This window comes from Heliangelus exortis, chromosome 12 (assembly GCF_036169615.1).
Source record: "Heliangelus exortis chromosome 12, bHelExo1.hap1, whole genome shotgun sequence".
Lineage (NCBI taxonomy): Eukaryota > Metazoa > Chordata > Aves > Apodiformes > Trochilidae > Heliangelus > Heliangelus exortis.
Window position 1 is genome coordinate 17,153,673 of NC_092433.1, and position 27,849 is coordinate 17,181,521.

At 41.4% G+C, this 27,849-nt stretch overlaps 1 protein-coding gene across 16 annotated transcripts in view; it reads right to left on the minus strand.

Annotated features, from left to right (window-relative positions):
* Positions 1–769: 769 nt before the first annotated feature.
* FOXP1 (forkhead box P1) overlaps positions 770–27,849 on the minus strand; it is a 379,251-nt gene continuing 352,171 nt past the window's right edge. For 14 of the 16 annotated variants that reach the window (XM_071756305.1, XM_071756311.1, XM_071756303.1 and 11 more), the window contains 7 exons: positions 23,361–23,562; positions 23,175–23,254; positions 22,410–22,511; positions 17,656–17,777; positions 15,456–15,525; positions 11,708–11,874; positions 770–5,852 (listed from right to left, as the gene is read on the minus strand). In XM_071756305.1, the coding sequence (XP_071612406.1) occupies positions 5,708–5,852; positions 11,708–11,874; positions 15,456–15,525; positions 17,656–17,777; positions 22,410–22,511; positions 23,175–23,254; positions 23,361–23,562 (888 nt within the window). In that variant the 3' untranslated portion in view covers positions 770–5,707. The remainder of the gene's footprint in view (positions 5,853–11,707; positions 11,875–15,455; positions 15,526–17,655; positions 17,778–22,409; positions 22,512–23,174; positions 23,255–23,360; positions 23,563–27,849) is intronic. The other 2 variants (XM_071756320.1, XM_071756312.1) reach the window with 1 other exon arrangement.

Here is a 27,849-nt window from a genome sequence, read left to right on the forward strand (position 1 = left end):
TTTATTTTTCTTTATAAAACTTGATGAAGAAAATAAATGTGTGCTTACTCAAAAGAAAAGGAGGTGGTTTTTTTTTTTTTTTTCCTTTAACGTTCGTCTCAGGTGACAGCCTAACTTGGGACTTTGTTCCTCATGGTTCTGTGGACCAAGAAGTTGATCCCTTTTTGTACAGGTACCACATGCATTGAGGCCTTCCTTGAGGGTTCTGTGCTTGGAGGGATTTGCAGGATGAACCCCAAGCTCCTTATTTCACAGATAACAGAACTGTCACCTCTAACATAACAGTGTCCAACTGTCAGTAACTTCCTCTAAAATAAAATGAATAATATGTTTATATATATATATATATATCTGTATCACCTTGCCCATCAGAGCATGTCCTGAAGTGAACATCCTAAAGTTTCATCCTTTCCCCTTTGGGATCATACAAGAAAGCCAATGCCTTCAACTCCCCACAACCCTAATGGTCAAACATTGGTCAACTGTCTCGGAAAAACTGATGGAATCTTCCCAGACAGCATCTTCCTCACTTTCACAAAGACTCCACGACCTCCCTGTACAGAAGAGGTTGTGAAACCACCAATAAAATCACTTGAGATTTGCTGTGGGGAGGGAGAATGTTGAGCTTGTCCAGGAGTGTGCTGGGAAGAGGGGTGAGATGCAAGCATCCATGGCTCAGTGCTGGGGCCCAGGGGATGCAACACAGGAGTCATTGAAGGGGGGAAAAAAAAATGAAACAGAACAAGAACTTAGGACATGGCAACTTGCATTACCAGTGTGAACAACCAGCATTTTTATTGCATTTGAGAATGCTATAATGTCAGTAATTAGTACTGACTACACAACATTTTTTATTGTCTGTATCAACAGACATGGAATGATGGAATTACAGTTGATGTAAGGAATGAGTTTCTTTTATGCCTTATCAAAAAAAAAAAAATTAAAAAAAAAAAAATCTTGTTACTGGCAGCACATACACACAAAGCACCATGCTAACAGTCTGGACTGTACCATTTTCATCAAGGCTTATGGGTAGAAGATAATTTGTTACCTGTTCTGGGCCCATTAAAACGCAGTCGGGAACTGCAAATTCACCTCGCAAGACTAAAATACGAAATGACTTCTGAAACATCTAAAAACTCACTCTGAGTTCATTAACCAAAGGTACCAAAGGATTTCAAAAGAGTTGAAACACTTTTTTTTTTTTTTTTTTTTTTGCCATGCTGTAATGAACGTGAGATCGTGATCCGAAAACTACAATAGTTCAAAATTATTTTAAAAAACTTTATATATATATATAGAGATAGATATGTATGTATATATATATAAAATATCTAATGATCTGCAATATTTGTAGAACCAGAATCCTTGCCCTGCTCTCCTCCTGAAGCAGGAGCTCCATGAGAGGGAAGGTGCAGGACCTGCAGTGGGACTCTTGCGAGTGAGAATCAAAAAAAGGTCATGTTTTTTTTGAGGTTAATTCTACATAAGCCTTGATTTTTCATTTCACTTCTAGTTGAATGCAGAAACCTAACAGGTTTTACATTTACAAACTCTTTTTTTTTTTTTTCTTTTTTTTTTTCTTTTGTTTGTGTGGACAAGGAAGGCTTTGACTCTCATTCCTGACAGCGATTTACCTGATACATGGTACTACTTTCATAATGTACGCTTTTCTTTGAGAAAAAAAACATGTAACAAATTGTCTTTACATCTTGGCACCTTGTAAAGTTTTTTTTTTTTTTATACAAAAGTTCAATAGTTTGACACTCCCCATTATTAATCACTACTTCACTGATAAACTTTGAAAGTGTGACCCTGGAATTCATCATGCAAAATATTTACTGCAGCAGGAGAAAAACATTTTTTTTTTTTAAACAACTTTTTTTTTTTTTTACCTTTCAAATATATGAACTTTGTTTAAGACAGCCAGAAAAGGCAGTGGTAAGATAACAGAAGGGGTGGGAAAGTATCAAAAAAACCAGCTTAAACACAAAAACTGTACAAAAATGCTTCAATCAATGATAACAGGAGGAAAAAAAAAAACAAAACAAACCTCTGTCAACTATGTTACAATTTAAAAGCTGAAAAAAAAAAGTCAGGGATTTTCTCCCACATGTCAGCAAATGTCATCCAATATTCTTAAAGCAAGGATAACTAAATAAAATACATGTGCAGCGTATTCTGCAATTCCATTACATACAGTAGTTTTTTTTTTTTCAAAGCTATTTTTTTAGTATAGTTAATATAAAGCAGTTGCACAAAAAGCAAAAGGTGTTTTGACAAACAGGTCTGCATTTATTCCTTTTGAGGAATGATATCTAAAAAAAGGACCTTTCCACCTTTTCCTCCCGCCCCACCCTCCCCCCAAAAGACAAAGGCTCACACAGACACAGTGGGATATATATGTACAACATAATAAACCCCTCCCTAAAGAAGCAACTGTATATCCAAAGGGATACAGAATCAGAACTGTAAAAATCATAGTGAAGTTTGCTTGATGTAAAGCCTGAGATTTTCAGTTGGTTCTTCTGCAAGGCTGCAACACCTGCCAGATGTGTTAAAATCTAATTTTTTATTTCTTTTTTCTCTTTTTTTATTTTTTTTATTTTTGCTACAGTCTTTAGACTAAGCATGCAAGACATACAACTAAGTGCAACTGAGTGAAATGTATTTTTTTTTTTTATTTATTTATTTACTCATTCCCTAACAGTTTGGACTGAGGTATGCGTACTAACAGTTTCTCATGCTGTTATCTTTACTCATGTCTAGCTACACATGCTGAGAATGAACTAATCTACCAGATTTTTATCCCCCTTCTGAATACCAAACTAACCAGCAAACCACTCAGTTTAGAAGCACAGGGCTCAATTCTCATCATTCCCCATCTGGCTACCGCCGGCACGTCACGAAGCTGCCTGGATATAATTTAAATGAAAAAAAAAAAAAAAAAAATGTTTTAAATGACCACAGACTGCCCTTCTTTTTTTTTTTTTTTTTTCTTTTTTTCTTTCTTTTTTTTTTTTTTTGTCTTTTGAAAAAGAAAGCAGAGTTGAGTTTTATAAAAGTAACTGCCAATAAAATTTCTTGTACCGAAGCTTATGAGTGGACAGGAGTGTTGTTTCCTTATGAAAAATGCTTGACCAAAACCAAAACAAAACTGAGCAAATGTGCCAAGATCAACCCAAACTAAAGCAGTCGTCCTAGCACAGTCCCGAAACAGAAGTGGCACACAATCTGTAGAACCAAAGGCCAATTTTTTTTTTTTCTATTTTAAAATTTAATTCTAGAAATACTATTATGTGGTCCTGTTAAATTGTGGGAGCTTGTCTGTTCTCTTCTGTATTTTATTAAACTGCCTCCTTTATCTGATACTCTAATTTTCCACTAAATTACTGTGTCTCTGCTTTCTCCAGCTCCCTCAGTAACACTGATTTCCTAGTTTTAGCCTCAAAAGCTTCCCTCAATTCCTCTTTTACAGAGCTTCCTTTTGGTCACTGTAAAGAATTGCAAATAAAAAGTAACAACTTTGGTTCAGACATCTACTTGGCCTTCTAAAATTTCTAGAATAAAGGAGCAGTTTCCCTCTCAGGTTAGCAATAGCCCACATCTTGTCATTTCCCTCTAAATTCTTCAACCTCCTTTGATCAACAATAAGAGGATATTTGGCTTCATAAGATAAAGCATATAACAGAGAACATAATTTACCTTTGTGTAACATCTTTGGTAATTTTAGGAAAAAAAAAAAAAAAAAAAAAAAAAGGTACAAAGAAGAATATAAATTAAGCTCTGAAAGGCTTTTTGAAATAATAAAAAAAGCTACAGTCCTACATAAATAAATGAGTGACGGAAAAGTGGTTGCAGAATGAAAACCTTTGGGTGTTTGGTGACCGAAGTTTACTGACCTATGGCAACAAATTTTTGTATGTCCTGTTTGCTTTGAAGAGCACTTGCCAGTTCTGCCTAAAAAGCCCCGGCCCAAATTCTCTCTCCCAGATCTCCTGTCTCCTCTGGTGAGGTTTCCATCCTGGCTGGTGTAATATAAAAACCTTAACTGCAGCACTGCATTTGCACAGCTGAAAATTAACACTTCAGCATTAGTGGGGCTCTGTCCTTATTAACTCCTGTAACAAGTTCAATCTGAAATCTAATTTGTATTCAAACAGATTAATGCCACCAAGCAATCCTGAACTGATGTTTAACTGGGAAACATCCCCATGTACGGTAAGGATTTAATGAAGTCATCTTTCCAACCACTATTTGCAAGTGCAGAAAAAAAAGAATTAAAATTAAATTTAAAAAAAATTAATAACAAATGTATAGGTGCCCATCTCGGTAATCTGAGATATTCCAGAAAGATCTTTTGACCCATTAGAACTTGTGTTAAACAACCGAGAACCTGCCACTGTACTGTTCATCCTCAACTAAAAGTGAACTCTCTGGTGCTGCATACATTTCCTTGTGCTGTTCAATTTTTGTGGCATTTGCAAATATTCACCGTTGCTGCCAAAGAAACCCAAAACAAATGAAAAAAAAAAAAAAACCAAACCAGCCCCGAAAAAATAAAACACCAAAAAAACCCAAACAACAGCAAAAAATATATTAAAAATACTGCTTTGTGGAATGAATCTGTGTTGCTTCCTACAGTGTTTCTATGTTCATCTGTCATTCATTCTCATGCTTGCAGTACTTCGTTCCTCTCTCTCCGTTGGACAACCCTTCCACATGGATAGTGCAGCATTTGGGACCTTTTCAAAAAAACAACATGGGAAAAAAAAAAAAAAAAAAAAAAAGAAGATACCGAAATGGAATGCTTTCCATCGCTAAAAGAAAATCTGGTGGCATCTGAAGGAAACTGGAATGAATGACAGAAAAAAACTACAAACAATTCAATGACATTCAGCTTCGTATAATAAAAACACCTATTAACATTCATCACAAAGTACAGAAAACGCTGAAGCCTCCAAGAGGCCCTGGGCCCAGATGAGGCCTGAGGTCAGAACTTAAAACTGTAGAGGAGAAGTGGGGCGGGGGAATGAAAGCAAATACATTAAAAAGTTTGGGATCATTTTTTTTTCTTGTTGTCTTTGAACCCCTCCCCAGTAGACACGCTCACACACATACCCACACACGTGCACACACAGGCCTTCCCCAGCCCGAATGGAAGCGGGAAAAAAAAAGAGAAAACCAAAAGAAAAAAAAAAAAACCAAACCAACAGAACAACGACAACGAAAAAAAAAATGGAGTAAAGGCAGTGATAATCAACATGCAGTACTGTGCAAATATGTTGTCCATTGGAATCCTTAAAATCTGGGCAAAGACTTGATCTGCAGTTCAGGTGTACATGCTCAGTTTGATGTCCTCAAGTGTCCAAAATTGGCAGGACCTGCAGTCCACAGCTGGCTGCTAAATGCGAGTGAATCAGTTTAGCAAATTTACAACACTGATGTTGACTGTAAGAGAGGAAAATCCCAAGTACCAAACAAGTCCATCCAATGCACAGAGTACAAATTTCCTTTTTTCAACAAAAAGTAGAAAAATCAAAAATACTCCCAAATGGGATACTTGATGGCACTAAGAGTTAACATATTTCATAGTTGTCAAAGTGGACTGAGAATCCTCCAGACTGTACAATAATGGAGAGATTTCACAGCTAAGTTTGACGCGTTCTTCCAATCTTCATTCTCAGGATAATGATGTCAGACATACTCATTCTATGTCCTCATTTACAGGTTCATCTTCATAATCTCTGTCGTGATCAAAATCTGGACTGTGGTTGGCTGTTGTCACTAAGGATAGAGGGCCTTCATTTTCATCTGGATCTAATGGTTCTTCTTTGACATGCACGGGGTGCCTGGAAAAAAAGGAAACACGGTCCGTCAGCAAGTTGCTCGTTAAAAAACAGTTTTGACAGGGTGGTGGTTTGGGGACAAAGGCGAGGTGGTTTGGGTGTCCAGACCCAACGTGAGAAGCCTAGGAGCTGCAGGTCACCATCAAGGAGAACTCTGAACTTCTGTGCTCGTCCCCAAAGCCAAGCAAAAGCTACAGCGGGCAAGACAGCGCTCAACTTCCCCGGGAAAAGACTTGGGGAGGAGGAGCACCTTGATAGGGTTTCCATCTCGGGCTGGAGAGAAAACGCTCTCAGCTGACATATTAAGTTGATTAATACAATCTTTGGCTAAATAAGCGAAATAAGCAGCTGAAAGGGGAAAGCAGCAGTTTGCCAGCCCGCCGAGCAGGCGGAGGTTGGGCTAATCATTGCTCGCTGTGTGTGCGGCGTCTCTCGTTAACATGCAGAACCTGTGAGACAACTCTCCAGAGGACGACCCCAAGTGAGGTTCTATCATTAATCAACTTCAAGCAAACACAGCAAAGAGACACCATGATACATGCTTTAAACTCCAAATTAATGCATATTTTTACAAACTGTCAATAAGGGAAGAAAAGCCCTGCCAGGAAACACAAACAGAGAGGAAAAGGCTCGCTCAACACAACAATATGATAAGAAAGCACAGTCCTAACGAGAATAATAACACTGTCAGCTGTAAACAAGGCAGAACATGATCTCCAGCTCAGGGTGGGCACAAGGATGTACTAAAGAGATGAGATCTGCCAAATTTCTCATTATGGCATTGCACACGAATAACCCGCAGGGGAACGGGGCTTGGTCATTCAAAACGGGTGTGATAACAATTGAAAAATGTTGTTCGTAAATCATATTTACAACAAATCCTATACAAATACAAATTACCTTTTTTTTTTTTCTTTTCTTCAGTAGCTTTTGAAATGTAAAGTAGCCATGTGAGTCAATAGTGTCTTGTTGGTGGGACTTTATAGGAAAGTAGGATTTTATTGACATTACCAACTATTAATAATGCGACACGGCAGCGGAGACCCTGTTTGCTCCCTAAATAATTGATGTTGTAGGCAATCCCTTAAAATAAAGTGTTAATGAGTTCAAGTCCCACTCTGTCTCTCATTGAGTTGATACCCACCTCCCAGAGTCTTGTTTTTTCCTCTGTGTGGGCTGATTTAACCCTTTCAGATAGGCTACGTGAAAACATAACCTGAAGCACAAACCTCCATTTGTAAGAACTTTTTTTCTCTCCTTGGGCAGTTTCGCTTTAAACTGAATGATTTAAAAGAGTTGCATTTTACTTTATGGTTTTTGTGGACAGAAACTATAATACTGTTTGTACTCCAGTGCACTGATGGACAGCAAGAATAAATCACCCAAGAGGGAAAATGTACTTGGTATCCAGCCATGAGCCCAAGGTAACCCTGCCTGTTTCTAGTGATGTGGGGGAACCAGTTGTCTGCTTATATAGTGTGCAAAGCTGCATTGCACCCTATTTATTTATTTTGGCTTAAGCCTGGATGAGTTCAGGAAGCATCTAACTTGCTGACTACACACATTTCTAATGTGGGCTGTGGATGCCTTTCAAGTCCCTGCATATTTCAGCTTCTTGAGTTGCAAAGTGCTAGATCAATATTGAAGTATTAACTGCACCTTCCAGCCCATCCAAAAAAAGGAATGGTGGGGGGAAGTGATGCCATATGGACATAAACACACCTTTTGCCTTCAAATTCCAAAAATATGTCCCATCAACACACCCCTGGTTGCAAGGAGGTTCCTCTGCAAGTCTTGTAATTTTTGCAAAATTCTCAAGAAGACAGACATTCCTCTTACAGTTTTGATATAATTATTGAAAAAGATGGAGGAAAGACTCGGAGAAGATGCTTCAAATATGAGAGGTGAAAAATTAGCTTAAGCACATTCAAAGTATGTTTAAGATGACCATCTGGGAGGTGTGCCTGTATTAACCATCTCAGTGGCTCATGGCCCTAGAGAACATAAAACCATGCTGAAACTCTGCTGATTACCTGCATCTAGAAAAACTTACATTATAAATAGGCTGTGAGGTCCCTCACTTGGGAGAAAACATGAAATGAAAAACAGAAGAAAAAGAGGGAAAGACTGGCTACACACAGAGAAAAATATAGCATGTGCTACTCCACCTTTATGGAAATGATCTCTTTTTACTGCTGTTTTAATCTTGCTTATTGACTTTCTGGTTTTGATGCTGCTGCCAGGCTTATTTGTGTTTGTCGTTTTTTGTTTGTTTTTTTTATTTAAAGTAGTATTTTTCAAAACACAGATGGGAAACTTTCAAAGGGGAGAGAAGGAGGCATGTAGGTGGCCTCAGCACACAGGTGGGAGTTTCTCCAAAGGTTGCTCCCCAGGGCCACATCTCAGTGTCCCACCACATCCATGCATGGCCTTGGGCTGCCAGCAGATCCAATGGGTACCTGCTGTGCTCACAACTACCCCAAATACTGTGAAAGCTCCTCCAAAGATCCCCAAATCTTTTCAAAGCAAACTCAGCTCCCTTTCTGGTTTTGTTATAAAAGCAGGTGGAACCAGGTGGTTTCAACCAAGTTTCTCTTTGAGGTTTGGGGTGGTTCCCAGAAGTCAAAAAACCCCCAAAACAACACTTCAGGATTGAAAAGCAAAACAAGCACTGAGTTATGAAAAGGGTTGCTCGACCCTGAGTGAGACAAAGCTGGAGAAGGCCACAAAGCCACAGGGAGGCACAGCCAGAGCAGCCTCCTCCAGCAGCTCACGTGTTGGACAAACATCAGACAACGAGCTTGGCAAAAACTCCATCCCCCAAATTAGGAGGGTTATCTGGGTAATACAACCCCTGGGGAGAGATCTGCATGGAAAACAGCAAAACAAAATTACTCTGTCAGTTTTAACCACAAAGTGGCATCTGAGGAGGAAGCCTCACTGAATCCGTGATTCTGCTAAAATATTGCAGATAAATTAACTTAAATAAACTCAGAAGCAAGGGGAAACATTCATTTCTGTCAAGTCTGAATCTCTATTTACCCCCTTGCCAAACCCCCAGACTGGAGAAAGAAAACTTCCTTTAGATACTCAAGAATTCAGTCTCTCGTATTACAGAAAAGGTAAATGGGCAAAAAATTGTAACAAAAATAAAAGGGGAGGGGGCTAAGAGGTGAGAAAAAAAACAGAACGGGTTTCCCATTTCTCCTTTATAGCATCAGAATTTCAGCACATCCCTTTTAACTCAATGCCTAAGACTCCAGAAGGGGTTAACAATAAATAACCTTGCTGAACAGATTCCCCTTCTTTTCACATCTGAGTAATTCTTTTGTTTGTCCACTCTGGGAACAGAGGAGTTTTTAATAAAGCTGACTGTTGTTTAAAGCCACTGAGTTCTGGTGGAGCACACAGCATGGAGTAGTTTGCTTTGTGGCTACCTTTGGAGCATATCAGGATGAAAGTGTTATGTCCCCAAGCTGTAATTATGCGACTACTTTCTAGTGTTTCAAAAGGAGGGAGAGAAGGGAAGAAAAAAAAAACCCACCCTAGCTGTGGTTCAGAGTGTCATGAAAAGGAAACGTATGAGCAGTAAATAAGACTTCAGCTAAAGTGTTAGACTTCTTAGCTGTCATGTTAACAAGGTCCTTTAAACCTTCCAATAAAGTTTAAAGCTTGATTTATACTAATATGCTGAAATTGTTTAAGAAATAATTTGCATGATGACAAGGGAATCAGTTCTGAGAAAAAAAAAAACAAACCTGAAAATGTCACTAGCAAAGCAGGCTGAGGGAAAGTAAGGGGTTGCATGGCATCTGGAAATCTGCTGTTGATTCCTTATTTTATTTAGTCAACAGGGTAAACCCCAGAATGTGTGAATGGTGGTCTGACTTTAGATCCCTTCAAACTCCTTAGAAGCACCATTTTAATGGGGAAGCTCAGAGGCTGGTATTGGAACATCACTGAGCCACATTTTATTTAAGCAAAAAGAAATGTTCAGCAGAGAACACATATATTATCAATTCTGAGAAAATGAAAACACTCAGGAAACAATCATTTCCATATTACAACAGAAAATTGGATTTTCTGGTGAATAATGAAAATGAAGCATCCCTCCCCCCCATCCTCCTCTCTCTCCAGTATTTGTTCTGTGCCCCTCACCTTGGTATCAATGTGCTAAGAGATGATTATTAAGTGCAACAAAGGCCACAGCTATGCACAGTTCTGGAAGATGTCCTAGCCTGTTTCAACTTAGTTATTTTTCCCTCCTCGCAGACTCTTCAAAGATAACAAAACCTTAGGTGAAATGAGAAGTGCATGAACTACACTAGCCTTGAACTTGCAAAAAAATAATTACTTGGATTAACGCAACATCATAAACGTTCATCCCTGTCTGTTAGGCCAGGAGAAACCCTTGGGAGAAGCCTTGTTTCTGGAGAAATGCCATGTCCCTCCACTCCTCCTTCACGCAGGCCCTACGTGGTCACGGGCAGAGGATAACAAATTGTGACTAAAACTGCCTCAAGATGAATCCATTTTTTTTCAAAAACTGAAAGTGTGTCATGCCACGCTACTTCGGGAGAGATAATTAATACTGCACAAACAATCGCTGGGAAAGCTAAACACATTATTGGAATGTTTTGAAGTAAATGGTAAAAGACAATGTTTAAATTAATTATTAATTAAAAATGAATGTTGCCATCTTTAAAGATTTTTTTTTTTTTTTTCAAAGCACTTTGTGCACTGACTTAAAATGCTGCAATATCAAAGTACCCGGCGCCTCAGATTCCTTCGTGCTCCCTCCCCTCTGACAACACATTATGCAGGTGGGAAACTTTTTCGCCATTAAATGCTAATTAGTTTCACAACTAATTACCATCACGGTATTAGGTTAATGTTTTTCTACTTTTTTGATTTAGACTTACTTTTGTAAATCCCTTATCCCGACGACTTTGAAGTAAAAGACTACAAATTAGTTCTCTTTTTAATGTGTAACGTGAGCCCTGGTGAGGCAGCCAGGAAATTTTACAGCCCAGTTTTAAGAACCAGCAGAAGAAAGGCAGGGCAGCTCTCACAGCCCCTCACTCACACAGGTAGCCAAACCTCTCCGTGGAGCTTTGAGAGAACTCCACAACTCTTATAAACTTCAGCTTCCTCACCAGCCGCCAATTACCCGCTATGTAATTTGAGGGGAGGGGGGAATTTACAGCTTTGCAAACTCACTCCCAACACCCCATAAATACCAAACGCACCCATCGGGGCATCACACCCTTCCTGCCTTACCCTTTCCTGCCCCAGCTCGCTGCCATTCCCGTTGAGCAGGGAGGGCAATCCCCCGTTCCTCCATGTGGCTATATACACACTCGTTGCGTTCCCGTCACACTCCTATTAATTTTCATTTTGATATTTTAAGAGCAATCTATAAATCACACAGACCTTCCACGTGTGCCCTCGTTCATACTTAGCAAGACTGTTGTGCCTCAAGTGTGTGTTTCAGACAAACAACCCCATTTCCCAGCTCTGCCCCACAGGTCCGCTTGTTGCACGGACCGAAGGGGAGAGAAATCACTCTTTTTTTTCCCTCCAAGAAAGCAGCAGCCTAGGAGGCTTTGCAGGGTTTGAAGAAGAGAATTGCAAACAAGTTCACAATTTTATAGCTCTGCGTGCCTGTCAGACTGGATCGAGCTGATCAGTTTTATGTGAAAACTGAAACAATCCTTACATACTCCAATCAACCTAAGCATGGCCCCAAACAGAGACGTCTACTCTTGCTCCTCCATCCAGGAACTTCAGGAATCAGCCAGGGCCACACTCCAGGACTGGTATGACAACACCTAAAGCCAGGCACATGCCTTACTTACATTGCTTGCATAGGGGAACGTCCTGGACTGCTGTCACTCCCGTTACTGTTCGTATGCTCCATTGCACCATTAAGCTCTTCCCTCATCGCGTTGGCTAAATTGCCCAGAGTGGGATTTCCCATGGAAGCAGTAGTGTATAGAGGTATACTGTTCTCAGCCATTGAAGCCTGCCAGGGACACAAACACATACATGAAGAGCCATGACTAAAGGTTTTATACATTGCACAACACACTCGCTCGTTCCAAAACATTCTCCACGTTCACGTTATTTGCAATTACTCTTCTGTTTCTTTTTTTAAATGTTGTGCTTTCTGATAGGTATTACCCAGATTCCACCAAGGGAAATTTAACATCATTTACATCTGGGTTGAAGCATTCATAGCTGTATTGGCTTCCGAGAGGATGGAGCTTTCCATTCCCTATTTGGAATTACACCCGCTGGAAAAAATAAAATGTTGTTTTCCTATTTTCAGTTTGCAAAATTATGTTTAGGGCTTTGGGGTTTTTTTGTTTGGTTGGTTTTGGTTGTTGTTGTTTTTTGTTGTTGTTGCTTAGGTCTGCGTTTGGGTTTTGTTTCTAACGAAATGGAAAAAAAAATAAATTAAAAATTGGAACTTGATCAGTTGGTAACTCCTTCCTCCTAGTGCAAAGGGGTATCCAGTGGGAGGACAGCCTGGCTGAGTCTGGTTCTTCTCGTGACACAAGTGAGAAGCTGGGGTCAGCACCACTTGGATTTGTCCCAAAGTTGCAGTCCTGAGAGCTGAACCAGCCCACGTGCAATTTTTTAAACCTCAACAACTCAGCTCTTACCTTAGCTACCACAGATCTGACCGTTTTATTTCGCTTTTCTCTTGTTCTAAAGTAATACCACGCAGAGGCCCACTGGAGTTAACTTTCTAAATGGAAATCTTTGTAGGAAGAGAATGAACTGTTAAATATTTTCCTTCTGATTCCCACCGTTCTGCCTCCTAATATTTACTGTGTGTCAGCATGAGCTCACGCTGACGGCACAGCCCGTGCCCGGCGGTGGAAGCGCCGAAGCCCTGAGCCCCGGCAGAGCCAAGTGTTTGGCAGGGAGGGGATGCATGGCTTTCCAGGGCCTCAGAGGACATTTAACCATTTCACCCATCCCAGCCGGATCTGGCTGACATCATCCACAGCTCCCTGAGCCGTGTCACTGCTGGAGAGCCCCAGACGCTGGCTCGGCAGCGCTCGACCTGCTCCGGGGGGAGGTCAGCCGGCTGCGGAGCCAAAAAAATCCATCAGGCTCCAGGTCTGCAGCATGCAAACCCTGCCCGTGGGAGGGGAATTCATACAAATGGGACTCCTCACTGAATGTTCTTGCCTAATTTGTTCCTAATTTGTGGGACAAAACTCCTTGCTCGTTGCCACCAGAGCCAGCAGCGTTGCTCCCAGGCAAAGCGTGGCTGGAGACTGGGGGTGGGGGGTGATGGGATGGAAAGGGGGGGGCATGGCCAGCCCTGACCACAGCATCTTCAGGAGTATAACCCTTTTTATTCTTCCTTAGACTGACCTGTCCCTGTGCAGCCCTATGTGTCACACGTGATTACAAAAGCTATTCTAATGGGGAGGATTATTTTTATCTTCTTGATTCAACAAGCAGCAAACTCATTGTGATTAGGGGATGCAAAGAATGGTTCACATTTCCTGCACTTGGCAAAATAATGACTCAAGTTCTTCACCCATAATGATAACTTGTAATTCCAGTGAAGCAGTTACAGGGGGAGAGGTGGGACATGAGGAGTATCTGCTATAAAGATAATAAAAGGGGAGGGGGGTGACTTGGGGGGGGACCTGCTGAGAAAAAAGAGCTTTGAGGAGTGATGGTCCCTGTACCTCCTACCTGGACACAAGGGAAAAGAGATGTAGGAGAGGCCAGAGGGGTGAAGGACAGGGAGAGCTCTGTCACCTCACAGGAGAAGACAACCACACCTGCCATCCTGGTGGCACTTGGTGCTGGCCTCAGCCTGCCCAGAGGTGTTTGGAGAAGGGCAAAGAGATGCTCTTTGCAGATTCCTGCAAAAGCTGGGGGAAGGCTGCTTGCTCATCATTAATTAGACTGAACTTAGGCATGGGGAGGTAAAGCCTTGAGTCCTGGGAGGAAAGGTTTTGCCCAAGAGAGGTCCAAACTGCCCACGTGGCACTGGCCACCTGCAGAGCTTTGTCCAAACCCTCAAACAATCTCACAGCATGCACTGGGATTCTGCCTCCAGAACTCAGTATGAGGAATGAGGAACCCACTGGTGTATTTTCAACCTCAGTGCAATGAATATTGTTCACCTCCATTTATTAGAAGGGCCACATCAGCAGCAAATCTGGCCCAGGCTCTTCCCTCCATCAGCTCAGTTTACATGATCCTAGAGGGGGTACTACTTCCAGGAAAAGTGGGGAATGAACCAGTGTGGAGGTTATCATGAAAGGCAAGAATGGCTGGAGATGACGACAACAACACGTGTTTCAGAAATAAAACACGAACAGTTCCGTATGATAAGCATATTAATTGAAATTAGTCACATAGTTAACAATGTGAAGAAATGCAGGATCATTTCATTTTTGCCTTTCAGCCTCATGAATGCAAAATGTACTTGTAATCTTTATACTATTCAAGAGACAAAGCAGTCTTTAAAAAATCGCACTTCACAAGACTCAAGGGAAAATAAGTTACTAATGAATGGTATTTACAGTTTCTCCATTTAAACATGCTTTCATTTGCTTTTCAGAAGTTCATGCATCAAGTCCAATAATTAGAAGAAATGCAGAACATTGCTTTTCTCCTAATAATCTGTTTCTTGGTTCTGAAAAAAAGAAGTCCACAAAGCCTCCCGTAGAATATGGTTGTCCAAGCAAACATCCACCAGTCAACTTCTTGAGAAACAACCCTCAACAAACATGCAGGATGCAACCTCCTGGATTAATTCACACCATATGGAAGAAGAGGCTTGAACCTCCCCCCAGGCACACACCACCACCCCTGGATAAATTCAGGGCACATTAATGCGTTAGTACCTTTGGTTCATACAGCAAAAACTGACTTTACCTGGGTTTTTTTAGGAATTTGTAGAGAGGGGAAAAAAATGTCAACCTGCTCTACAGCACATGAAAACAGGCTTGGAGATGTGCACACTTTTAGGCTGCAAGTTACCAGTTGTGCACAGACACCCGGTGTATTTCCAGATCGTGAAAACCCAGATTTTTCATCTTCCAGTTACAGTAGAGTTTAAACCAATAAAAATGATCTTTTTTTTACTCCATAGGAATTGCGACATTTATTTTTTAACAATAGGAAGATATGCAAAAATAGCCCTTAAAAGAAAAGGGGGGAAAATGATCTGCTTTCTCTTTAAACCCACGAACAATAGAAGGTCACGTGCCGCAGTATCCTATCATTCAGCACATTAATAGCTGTGCTAGAGTAATTACACTTGTGGTATTTTTGCCTCAAGTGAAATTCTGAAATAAGAGGATGGAAATTATGATACTGCTGATAAATATTAATAAGTGAACTTTTAATTTTTTTGCCACAATATTCAAAATGCTAAGCATCTAGCTAATGCTGAAGCAGCCTGATATGTGTTTGCCTCCAGGGACTATGATGCTTTATGCACTTAAGAAAAAAGTTTAACGGAATTAAAATTTAATATCTAATTAGAGCAAGGCTAATATATTTTGAAATGAGTGGGGAAGACACACGCCTCTGTTGCATATTTGCTACAGTCATTAATCTTACCTGTAAAGCAGCATTGAGAGGTGTGCAGTAGGTGTGGCTGGTCTGTATGTTTTTAATAAGAGAAGGGTTACTGCATAAGAAAAACAAAAAGGAGAGTTAAATGCAAACAACTTCCGTGCGAGCATTTCAAGCTTCCTCCCACACCAGAAAACTACAGCTGAGACTGTTTTTCCATACAAGTTCTCTTTCATTAATCTTTTTTTTTTTTTTTTTTTTTTTTTTTTGTTAACTTAAAGAAAATATCTGAGTTTTAGGCTATGCTTATCGTATTTGCCTTTACTAAATAAGGAACATCATTATCTCTCAACATTACCTCGCCATGTGTTCTACTACCCTGCGTTAGTAGCACATCTTGGCATCTCTGCTCACTTTAGCTGTGTTCAGGAGAAATTCTCCAATATTCGTCGTGTCTGGGAGGCAGTTACCATGTAAAGGTCCATCCTGTGGCAGCTATGATCAAAAGCATGGCGGGACATTTTAAATACTATGTCATGCAATTTATTCCTCCAAGTCACTGGCAGCCCAGTCCCTTGCCATGGAGCACGGGACCACAGTGAGAGAGGATCTGAACCACTTTATTTCCTGCCAGGTGAGTGGTCCCAGGGAGGGACTGTCCAAGCCATCCCCCCCAAACAGTTTGGGGCTGTGGGCATGGAGGCATGACAGCCAAGTACTGCTGCACCACAGAGAAGTAGGACAGGCCATGCAGAGCAATACACTGCCCTAAAGGCCATTTCAATACAGAAATATCCTGGTCTGCTATTTCAGACCCTTGCTTTAGTCCTATTAAATTTATGTAAGGAACCAGATTCTTCTGTCCCATTATATTCGTATTCATACCCTCTTTAGTGGGCATTTAAATACCACTGGTTCCACCAGAGGGGATAAACAAACAAACAAAAATACAAGCTAAAGAGTGCCAATGCAAAAATTTTCCCAAGTTTTACCATTCACTGGGATTATATTTTTTTTTTTTTTAAGTTTTTCCTTTTTTTTTTTTTTTTTTTCACGTGGGAATAAATCATGATGAGAAGAATCTTAACTGAGTCCCTCCCACAGGGACCAGCAAGGATCAGTTGTCCTGGAGAGACAGCCTTCGAGTAAAGGTTAAAGAAAATTGCTTTGGGAACCCCAGGAATATCTGTGCACAGTTGTAGACCCAGGGTAGCCTGTTGATTTTGCTCTTCACAGCTGCTCTTACTGCATTTTCAAACTTTTTCAAGTTAATTCAGTGTTTCTGTCTCATAAGCACCTTACCCTAGTTCTGATTAAGAGTTGCAAAACAAGTCATACAACTGAAAGCAGAGGAAAATATAACAATTAAAACTTATCTGCAGCCTTTGCTAGCACATATCTGTTTTCCTGACAGGTCTACAGCAGCATATCTATACTAGGGTGGCTAATTGTTTTAGTCTAAATTGCACTAGAAACAAATGCTGTAACAAACATGTCAAAGCAGAGTTACAACTACAGGCACTGGGGATTATCAGAGCAGGACACACAAAATAACACGTAACAACCAAAAATTTAGTTTCTTTAGCAGCAAAGGTGATGTCACTATTTCATGAAATGCAAGTCTACATGAGATGGGCAAATCATGCAAAGCAAAGCAACAGCAGAAAAAAAAAATTAAAGCAAGTAAAAGCTCTTACTGTGCAACAAGCTCGCCAAAGTTTTCATCAGGGCAGTATTTTCGAGGACGGCCTCGTTGAATATGACGGCCACGTTTAAACTCTTCATCATCAACAGTCCAAAAGGACCCAAACTCATCCTCTACTCTGATAAAGCACTTATGCAGTGAGAGGTTGGTGCGAATGGCACCCTGGGACAAGAGCAGCAGCAAAGGAGATGAAGTGGAAACAAAGGGACACGGGATCGGGGACAGAACAGACATCAAATACAGGGAAAAGGAAAAAGAAAATAAAATGCAATAAGCATAAGCAAATGGTTTGTGAGGGTTAATATGCATTGCCACCTAAAAGCTACTAGCATGTGATGCAACAAACACCAAGCAAGCAGGGTCAGGGTACTGGTGGGCATACAAACAGTAGTGATGAGATGTTTGTCTTGGTTTCCCTTAACTGAAACAATGCAAAACCACCTGTGGTTGGTCTAACACCAGCTAGCAGCCAAAAGCCTCTACGTTAAACTGTAAGCATGATCCAAGCTAGGCTAAGAAGTTCAAACATGGTGGACATACCCACTGATCTTTTGTGGCCTTCGTTTTTGGAACTCTAGTTCATCCACTGTCCATACTGCCCCTTTAACGTTTTCTACTCGCACAAAACACTTGTGAAGACTAAGATTATGACGCACTGCATTCTGCAGCAAGTATAAAAGAGAAAACATTCAAAAACTTTCTATGAGAAAATGCTCATCATTGTCCAAGAACAGCAGCACAGTCAGCTTGACAGTCCTCAGTTTGCAACGTTAAGCCCCCTTCCCCTCCCCGCACCCCCTTGGCTTTCCCCGGCTCTTTACATCTTATTTTTGCAAAGACAAAATAAATATAAAAGCATAAAACCCAAGATTAGAAAATCAATTATCCCCAGTGTGAATGAGAACAGCCATCATTTTAAGCATGCACATTGTACAACACAGCACATTTCATCCAGAACACAAGAGGAATATTGCTTAAACATTTTCAAAACAAATATATACACGCTGCAACTTCTCTCCTGGAAAAGAAAGCAGTTAGAAAGAACAGCAAGGATTTCATGTAAGTACAAGACAGCTCAATTTAGCAGAGAGGCACCAGAGCTGGTGTTGCTGCAGTTTCCCACAGCTGGACTAATGTGAATCAGGTGCTGAACCTCTTTCCACACCCGCAGCACGGACTGGGGGCTCGGGGGCTCGGCACGGCACCGACTCCTGCCTCCCCGGCTTGCTCTTATATGGAAGTTGGCTCCTATTTCTGGCAGACTACTGTACTGACTGATCTGAGCCTCTGCCAAGTGAAAACATGAGGAGGGCTCTCCGAAACAAAGTGATAATATCCCCACAGCTCATCACCCGGAGGGACCCACGCTCATGGCATCCGATGCTCAGACATCCTCTCTGCAGCTCGGCGCCGGGGAAGGATGAGCCTGGCCAACCCCTCCAACGTGCTGGGACCTTGGTTGAAGTGGGACACAATGAGACACCTCACTATGTCACAGCAAGCTGCTGGCATTTCTGTCCCTGCTGCCTTCTGAAAGAGCCTCGTTATCCCTCAAATGGAGTGCCACGCTCCTTTCCCTGTTTTATGAGTCTTCTGAGCAAATACCCTACTACAAAGCCACTCAGATTTGTATGTGGAACTTGTCCCCAGCATGGCTGAAAGAGAGGGGCTTGGTGAAGAGGGAAAGCAGAAGAAGCCATTTGCTGAAAATATGCAGGCGAACAAACTCCATCCATCATCACTGGCACCATTGATTTAGTCAATCTGGTTGACTCGTTAGCAGGCACCATGCCAGCCAAACACATGGCCTGGGTCTAGGCAACCAAGAGACTACAATTTTTTTTCTCCTTCCTTCGTCGTCATTGTCTTCTATTTTTTTTAATTTTTATTATTATTTTTTTAATGAACATCGGGTCTGGATGGTGAAAGGCAGCTCTAATCATGAATGTCTAAATCACTGTGCAAACAAAGGGTATGCACAGTGCATTTGTCATGTAAATTAAGAGGCAGTGGTGTGTGTGCCTGGGAATGGAAGGCAAAGAGTCTTTTGCTACTTTTCACTTTTCCATTTCTCTGCAAGCACCAACACACTCCCCACACTCCAGTCCCCAGCAGAGGGGAAGAGTCAAGGCTCAAACTGCCTTTGCTCAGCAGATGGCTGAGTGCAAACACGTTCCCTCTGGCTGGAGGTGCCTGATCCCAGCTCAATGGCAGGGCCTGGGCACTTTGGCTTTTCCACACTCATCTGCTTCTGAGCTGGTAGAAAAATAAAGCTTGAATCTGCTTTTGCTCTCAGCAAGGCAGAAATCGAGAAGAAAATAAACCCATCCATCAGGGCTGCTTCCTTCTGCCCTTCCTTTCTTCTGCTCTTATGTTTTAATAATTTATTTTTTTTTCCCCTCCCACCTCTCCCAGATTTCACTACTTCTGAATTTTTTTGGCAAAATCCCTGATGTTGAGGCTGAGGAAAAACATGCAAACGCCCCACACCTTACGGTGTGGCTAAAATCAGCCAGCTCAGCAACTGCTGGTGGGTGCCGCGCTAGCGCAACCTGACACAGGGCTGCCGGCCCACATCTGGGTAACTCAGGCAGTTTCCTGTGAAAATGGGAACACTGTCAAGTCTGGAGCAAAATGTAAGAATAATAATGTTATTTCCCCCAGTGAAAGCTGATCTTGTAGTTCATGCAGCAGTTGATCAAACGCACGCAGCAAAGTTCAGCAAAGTGAGTCCTCGGAGTTTGTAAACAGTCTCTGCGGACATGGTTGAGCAAAAGTATTTGTGTTCTTCTTTAAATAAATTTGATGTCGGAGAAATACTCCACAGTCTGTGCTTGTTCTTTTGAAGGCAATTGATGGTTAAGGTTGCTCGATCAGGCTCTTGCTGAATATGTTGAGACAGACAAGCTGAATATTTGCAAGATGCCCATGAAGCGCTGCCCTCGCTATTTTCCACGTGATCACTTATTTAAGGAATTTGTGGCAGAAAATAATTGTTTTGTTTCTCCTGTCTCTGGATCCTTGCTATCTAACAGTTTTATGTGAACAATACCCCAAAAGAGCCACACCTGCAGTCCGTGCCTCATGGCTGTGACTCGGTGCCAGCAAATTACTCCAAAAAATAAAAGCAAACAGACATTGCCTCTGACCTGTCAGAACCAGTTCACAGTGCTCCCCCAGCAATCAGCTTAACAGAAAAATTAGGAGCTATTATTGTAAGATTATATATTTACCTTGTTAAAAATATTTGTATGCAAGCCACTTTTGCAGAAAAATTACTCTGAACATGCTTGAATGTAGTAAATGAAAGGGTTTGTTATTTTAATAACTGCTCGGCTCTGCTGTACTGCATTTTGGGAAATAGGTTCATTTTTAAAGGTCTTTCTTCCTGCAGTCTTCTGTGTTTTCAAAAGAGGGCTCAGAGAAGCTTTCCTTACACCAAACCCTGACCCTGCACTTGGGGAACACTGACCAAAACACATCTTAATGTAGCTGAGGGTGAGTGCAAATCAGCATCTGTATATTCAAATTATTTTGATTTTGCCATTAGCCCCTCAGGCTTATTCCGTGCCCTATGGACTTCCCATGACACCAATCCAGAGCTGCATTTTCCTCTCTGCTGCTCCTGAAGGTTGGCATAAACCTGAGCAGCCTGAGCAACCTCCATTACTTCAAGCAGTTGCCAATTATTCTAGTGCTTGGTGGAACTTGTGGTGAAGCTCCTCTTCTGTGGGTGAAGCAGGATCTGGACACCTGCACAAGGTCAAGTTGTCCAGGAGGGGTCTCCAAGTGGTACCTGCCCTCTGGGACACACCTTGGCCTTCTGCAAGGGTCAGCAGCTCAGTGTCTCTCCTCCTCCCCTGCAGAAGCACACTGGAAGTGCACGTGGTTCCAGGGATTGGATTTTACATGATGCACAAAGCTGATTCCTAAAACCAACCTCACAGGAGATAGAGCCAGGGCTGTCTGTCTGCTGCTTTCTTCCACTCCTCCCTCCATTTCCCTTTCTTTTGCTGTTGGAATTCAATAGGATTTTACTTCAGCATCCACACCTGCAGCTGCTGAAAAGTCTTACTGGAACCACTCCAGCAGCAAAAGACAGGCAGGTCTAAAAGGATCTTAAATCAGGGAAAGTTAATTTCCTTTCTGGATAGTAAGGAAGCTGCGAAGTGAACACTGCTCATGTTTTCCAACTGCAGGGAAGAATCAAAGCAGCAATCAGAGACTTTTCCTAAACCTAAGAGCTTCTAGACCAAGGTTGAAAAGGAACAAAATTGCACTGGGATCTAAATTAAAAGCAAAACATGCTACTAAAAACCTAGCTAGCCAAGGACTGTTTCTAGGTCCATTCTCTGAAAGAATGAATTCTAAATGCAGGGTGAAATAGGAAAAACATAAAGAGCTGACGAAACAGCTTGTATGGGACATACTCATCCTACCTGGTCATTTGAAGGTGTCTGAGAATAACAGAGTAGTTTAGACTAAGAGAACCCCAAAGTACTGGGGATGCAATTATTACAGTGATACAAGATCCTACAATTATCTGATTCGTTCATCTGTCATTGCATTAGCTTCAGAAGCCATTGTGGCTATTATAATGGTATGCATAAGGCAAGCAGCACCCCCCCAGAAATAAAATTAACTCCTCAGACCTCTTATCTAATGATATCTGAGATGGCTATGGTAGGAAATTAAAGTGCCAAACACAAAGTTGATTTTTCTTAAACACAGTTCTTAATGTGAGGCTTGCTTGTTGCATATTATGTTCAATAAGATTCTGCTGTGTGATTTTTTAGGAAGAAAAAAGGACATCTTTAACACATTTGTATATGTAGTTGACAGTCACTTGATAAAGAAATCCACTGATCTATGGATCCTAGGAAGAAAAGTGGTTGTTGTGATTACAGCCTGCATAACTAAAAAGACAAACAATGTATCTTTCACTGACACAATAACTTTACCTCTTTTTTTTTTTTTTTTTTTTTTTTTTCTTCCCTAATATGTTCCAGCTGAAGGGCTTGAGTTTCACTGCTAGCAGCAAGCACACAGAGGAACTCGTGGCATAATCACAGAACATAAAAGCCAATAATGGGGATTCAATTAGTGGTTTTCAAAGGCAGGAGAATTTTTTCTGCCACATATCACATAGTTCCCGTAGATAAGGCACCCAGTGTGTGTCAAAACTGCCGATCTGAATTTTCCTGTCCACGTGTTGTTACCATTTCTTATGTCATCAGCAATGTCTGTTCTGTCCATGGCAGATCCCAAAGGCAAGAGGCAGGCTCAGGGCTTACCTTCCACGTCGCCGCGTTGCGTCTGAAGTAAGCGAACATTCGCGTGAACCAGTTGTAGATTTCATTTAGTGTTAGCTGTTTTTCTGGAGATTCAAGGATGGCCTTGTGGGGCAAAGCGATTTCAAGATCAGTTACAAGAACACCAGTAAGAAAATATACTCACAGTTTTACTTTACCAAATACAAAAAAGAAAGAAAGGAAGGAAGGAAGGAAGAAAGAAAGAAAGAAGAGATATGGAGCAAAAAAATCCAAAGGAGGGTTTTCATAATATGAACTAAGATTAATGGCTGTATTTAACAGTTCAATGGCAAAATTCAAAATGGAATTATCTAATTGTTTTGAGTTTTTATTTCTGTTTCCTTACAGAAATATTAATTTATTAGTCATTCATAAAGCAGAATCAAAGAGAAATGCAAAACATTTCACTAGCTGATTAAAGCTCAGTAATTATTTAGAGCTCAGATTAATTCTAGGGATCAGAGATTACTGTAGCTTGTGATAATTGACTTGCCATCTTTAAACAGGCTCATTTTCACTGTTGTGTGAAATGAATTTCCTAATAATCACATCGTATTGTAATACTTAATCAAAAGCAATTATGTTATATATTGCAGTTCTAAAAACCCTTATAGTAAAGGTTTGAGCATTTGAGCATGCTTACATACCAAAGGTTTGAAAATCTATTTAATCCAGAGTGTGCATATATAGGGAAGGTATTTTTTTTCCTTTTTTCTAATCCAAATGTGTGTGCTGGGCTCAGCTTACCTGTCTAATTAAAGACGCATACGTGAACGGTGGTCTGACTTCTGCGTTCTTATAAAATTCTTGGTTCTGGGCAATATCTGCTAAATAAGAGCAGTTGTTCTGTTATTATCAGAGCCTTCTGCTGCTGGGCTGCACCAGCAAACCCCCTCAACACCAAAAGGGTTGGCACCACCAGAACCCCTTTACCTGAAGAAATGGGGACGTTGTATTTATCCGAGTACCGCCTCCGGATGGGTCCGACGTTGTGCATGCTCGTGGTAGTGATGACCGAGGGTCCCTGGGTGACGGGAGTGATGGGTGCAGTCGGGGTGGTGGGAGTATGAGGTAAGCTCTGAGGAGAAGCCTCGGATGCAGTCTTGGAAAGCGTGACGCTCGATACCAGATTCAGCTGAGGAGGGAAGGAAGGAGGATTTCGTTACAAAGGGTTGTTGGCTAATTAAAGGTTGCCGAGAAAATTCGATGATGGGAGCTTCCCCAGTTCCATGTGTGCCCTTGCTCGGGCACAAAGTGCTGTTGTAACATCTCCATTAGGAACCAGTAAAGGGAAATAAATATATACATTCACAGATAAAGTAAAAAAAAAAAAACCAAAACAGAATAAGTAGCCGGCTGTCAGAACTAAAAATCAGCGGATTTTTCTCTAAACCTTAAAGCAAGATCTCAGAGAGTACAGAATCATTTTAATATTTTATTTTAGTTCCATTGTTTCATAATCTGAAGCCTGCACGTCTCTTATTTCTATGCTATCATTATGCATGGCTTCTAATCAATCTTCTTGGGTATTTCATTGAAGGCATCATCAGGCTTAAAATAAAAAGCAAGACTTTCCTGGGGACGTACTAGGGAGAAATGCAATCTCTCTCCTCAGCATTTGGGCTTTTTTTTTTTTTCCCCTCTGTTCATCCATTTTAAAAGCAAAGCCCAGGGTAGGTTAACATTGGAATAATTTAATTAATCACACTGCATGAAACAGTGCAAGCATTCAGCCCAACAGAAATGGTACCACTCTTTTTTTTTTTTTTTGAAAGCATCAGCATTACCTGCCCAAAGCCCAGCCCTGGATGAATGGCAGCTTGCCACAGAAGGCTGAAAAACACAACTGCTTGTGGGATTGTCTCTCAAACCCAGCCCCAACCCAAGTGTTTTTGATACACAACCCTATTTATATAACTAGCATCCACATTCCTCCTCCCCTACCCTTTCTTTTTGCCCTACAACGCCCTTTGAAAGACGCTCATCTCAATAGGTCACTCCTGCTGAAGTATTTTAAACAAACAATTCAGTCCCTGAACTACAACATCAGAAAAGATGACAGAGAAAAGGCCTCTTTGACTACTTCCACATTTCCTTCCCTCAGGCACTTTTGTGAATAATATTGGTGAAATCCTGACCCCATTGAAGTCAGTAGCAAAATTCCTACTGAATTTAACAGGGCCAGAATTTTACAACTTTTGCTCGTGATTAAAATTCCTTTTTGCTGGACGTTAAACCTTTGCAGAGGAAGGCAAGGCACACGACTCAGCTGTGCCCCCAGACATCTCATATTTATCCATAACGCACTGCATTAATTTTTCTTGTATGAAAGGAACCAGGTAAGGAAGCTCCTATCAGCATCCCTCCTATTAGTCAACAGCAACAAGTAACATTTCTTTCTAAAAAGAACAGGATTTAACTAAAACCAAGGTAGTGGAAAACAAAGGGCTCTAACATTGAGGAAAGGATACCAGTGCAAAAAGCCCATCACTCACAAAAAGGGTGAAGAGGAGTGACAGATAAAATCAGATTTCTTTTCTATTCCGATGGTGAGACAGAACAAGACAAGGTTAAACCCAGCCCCAAACTCCTCACACAGCCCAGGGCTGCTGGGCTGTGATGGGGCCCTGGCAGCTCAAGGACTGCTGGAAGGGAAGGAGCTGGTCTGCAAACACTCATCTTTTTTTGCAGTGTCTCCCAAACCATGTCCCACCATCCAGCAGGAAATATGTAACACTCTGCAGCAAGAGAAGAGAGTGGGAATCCAGGGAGGAGCAGGGAAAGACAGTGAAATACAGGTACTGATTTCCCAGAGAGTCCTGCGTTGGTGTGATCTGCTACAAGCAAGCTGGAGGCGAGCACATCAGTTCAGACCCCAAGGAGACTGGCACTGCCACCACGTGCCACCCACAAGAGCCCGGCCTGTTTGTTGACTGCCGTGATTTAAGGACCCTGATTAGGGCCATGTCTATAGTAATGTCTCCCTGTTATCCATCTATTACATATGATAAAAGGACCAGAGACAATAATAATGGTACAACTGACAGGTCTCACCATGAAATTAAATCTACTGTATTTTATCTTGCTTTCTAAATGGACATTTTAACAGCCCAATAACTACGAGCAAATCTGCATCAATTTTAAGTGCCCGTCTCTAGCGCAGGCTCGGCAGCCGGGCCCCTCCTGTTGGAAAGATCACTGCTCGTGCTTCATCATTACGGCTCCAACTACTCCATTTCAAAAGAGTCCCCTTTCCTTTTCCAGTGTGTAAAAACTTAACATTTAATCTGTTTCTACCAGGGAACAGCAAGAAAGGATCCGCAGAGGTCAGCGTTCCCTGCTTCAAGAACCTGAATCGAATTAAATTCCTTTTGGCTGTTCGGTGTAGGTAGCAACTAGGAATAAACACAGAAGAGGACGAGCAAAGGTGGGGAGGGGGGGGCTTTAACAGGCTTGACAAATGACACTGTGATTCACACCCACTGCTGGGCTGCCACTAATAAGCTACAGAGGAAGCAGCCAATCTCAGCTAATTACCAGATAAAATTGTATTGTAAGGACTCTAATTAGGAGATGCTTATGGAGGTGATCTAATGATTAAACGCCGCATCTGAGTGACCCCACCATCAATGTGCAGTGGTGCAAGATGTCACCGGAATATTTTGTAGAAACAGTAATTTTATTTCAAGGAGGGGAGGCAGTAATATTTGTAATAATGGCTATGAGGTAAACTAATTAAAAGACAGTTCCTAAAGGAAGACTGTGGCTTTGAGCAGCTGTGGCCGTTCCAAAACAAAGTGCCAAATCTCAACAGAGGAGCTGCAGTCAAGTGGAAAATTTCTGCCTGACCTCTGCTCTTGCTATTAATTTGCAGGAAAACTAATGACACATATACATATTCCCACAAAATTGTTCTAATTGCTAATTTGCCAAAGGAGCCCAGTTTCCAAATTAAACATGACTGCAGTCTGTGAGGAAAGAGAGAACAAAAAGCTGGAACGCAGCGAGCCTGCTGCCTTTCACCTCCGACGACCATTTGTGAGCCTGAACCAACAAGTTAATGAAACACGACCTCGTCGAGTGCTAGTGAAGTTTTTTCCTTTTTCCGTGTTTTATTTGATGACACTCTCCTCTTCCAGCCCAGGTCCAATCCCTGATGGTGCTGTTAACAAAACACGAGCCACGGGAAGGGAGGAGAGAGCTGTATTCCCTTCACAGAGCTTCCCTGACTCTTTCTTTGTTGTATCTATAGGGCGAAGGCTGAGAAATCGGTTGTGAATTAGAGCAGAATTAACAAATTATGAATGGTGTTGGTTTTGTTGCCATCTTGAATTATTAATCCGAATGGTAAACTATTAAATCTTAATACTGGCATCAATTACAACGGTGCAAGCGGCCCTGGGTGCTTCTGCAGGGCAAAGAGCAGGGAGGGGACTGGGCTGGGAGGGTTTCTTTTCCTGATGGAAACTTGACACGGTTTCTCCCTGTTTGCATTTTCTATTTAAAAACGAGTTTCTATGATTAGAAAAGTTTTCTCCTTGGGTATTTTGCAAACAGCCTCTTTCCCACATACTGTAATTTCTGGATGAGGTATCAGTGCTGTCAGAGTGCCTCCATCACCCAGGTAGTGCTTTCAGGAGCAAGAAATCTTGTGCTGCACTAAGGAGCAACACGGGGCACTCACCAAGCACTGGAGAGCACAGCCCTTGCACCAAAGAGTTAAAGGGGTTTGTAAGGTTTGTACTGGGGATGGAGGAATGGGAGGGAGGGTCTCTTCCAGCCTTAAAAAAAAGAAAAAAACAAACCCAAGCCAAACAAAACAAACAAACAAAAAAAACCCCACCAAAAACAAGAAGGAAAAAGATAAGCAACAAAAAAAAAACCCCACCAAACACTGCAAGTTTTCAGTCCTAAATTTATGCAAATCCAATCACTGAACCTTGTTTGGTGCTTCCTGTTTGTATTTTGAGAACTTCATTTGAGTTCTTCATCCTGTTTTAACTTAATCATAAATGCCATAATTGCTTCAGTGTTCAATATCCTGCTTAGGATTTTACTATTAACCTTCCCTTTCAAGAAACAGTTATGTCTTCCTATTAAAGGTGAAGACCGGGTAATTTTTCTTTTTTTTTTTTTTTTTTTTTCTTTAGATATAAACAAGGCAGAGAGGTTACCCTCTCCTTCACTCCATAAAATATAATTCCAGGAAGTGGCTCTCCCACCAGGGCTAAGTCTGATTTCTTTCTATGTAAACATTTTACATGACAATAGCTGCTGCACATAAAAAAAGCCCCTGAAATTCCTCTAAATGAAAAAAAAAATATATATAAATACCTATATATCTATTCCTAAGCATCATGGTGAGGCCTTACCCACTGCTGCAGGGCACTGGCTCCTGATGGATGCTGCCACTCTGGTCCCA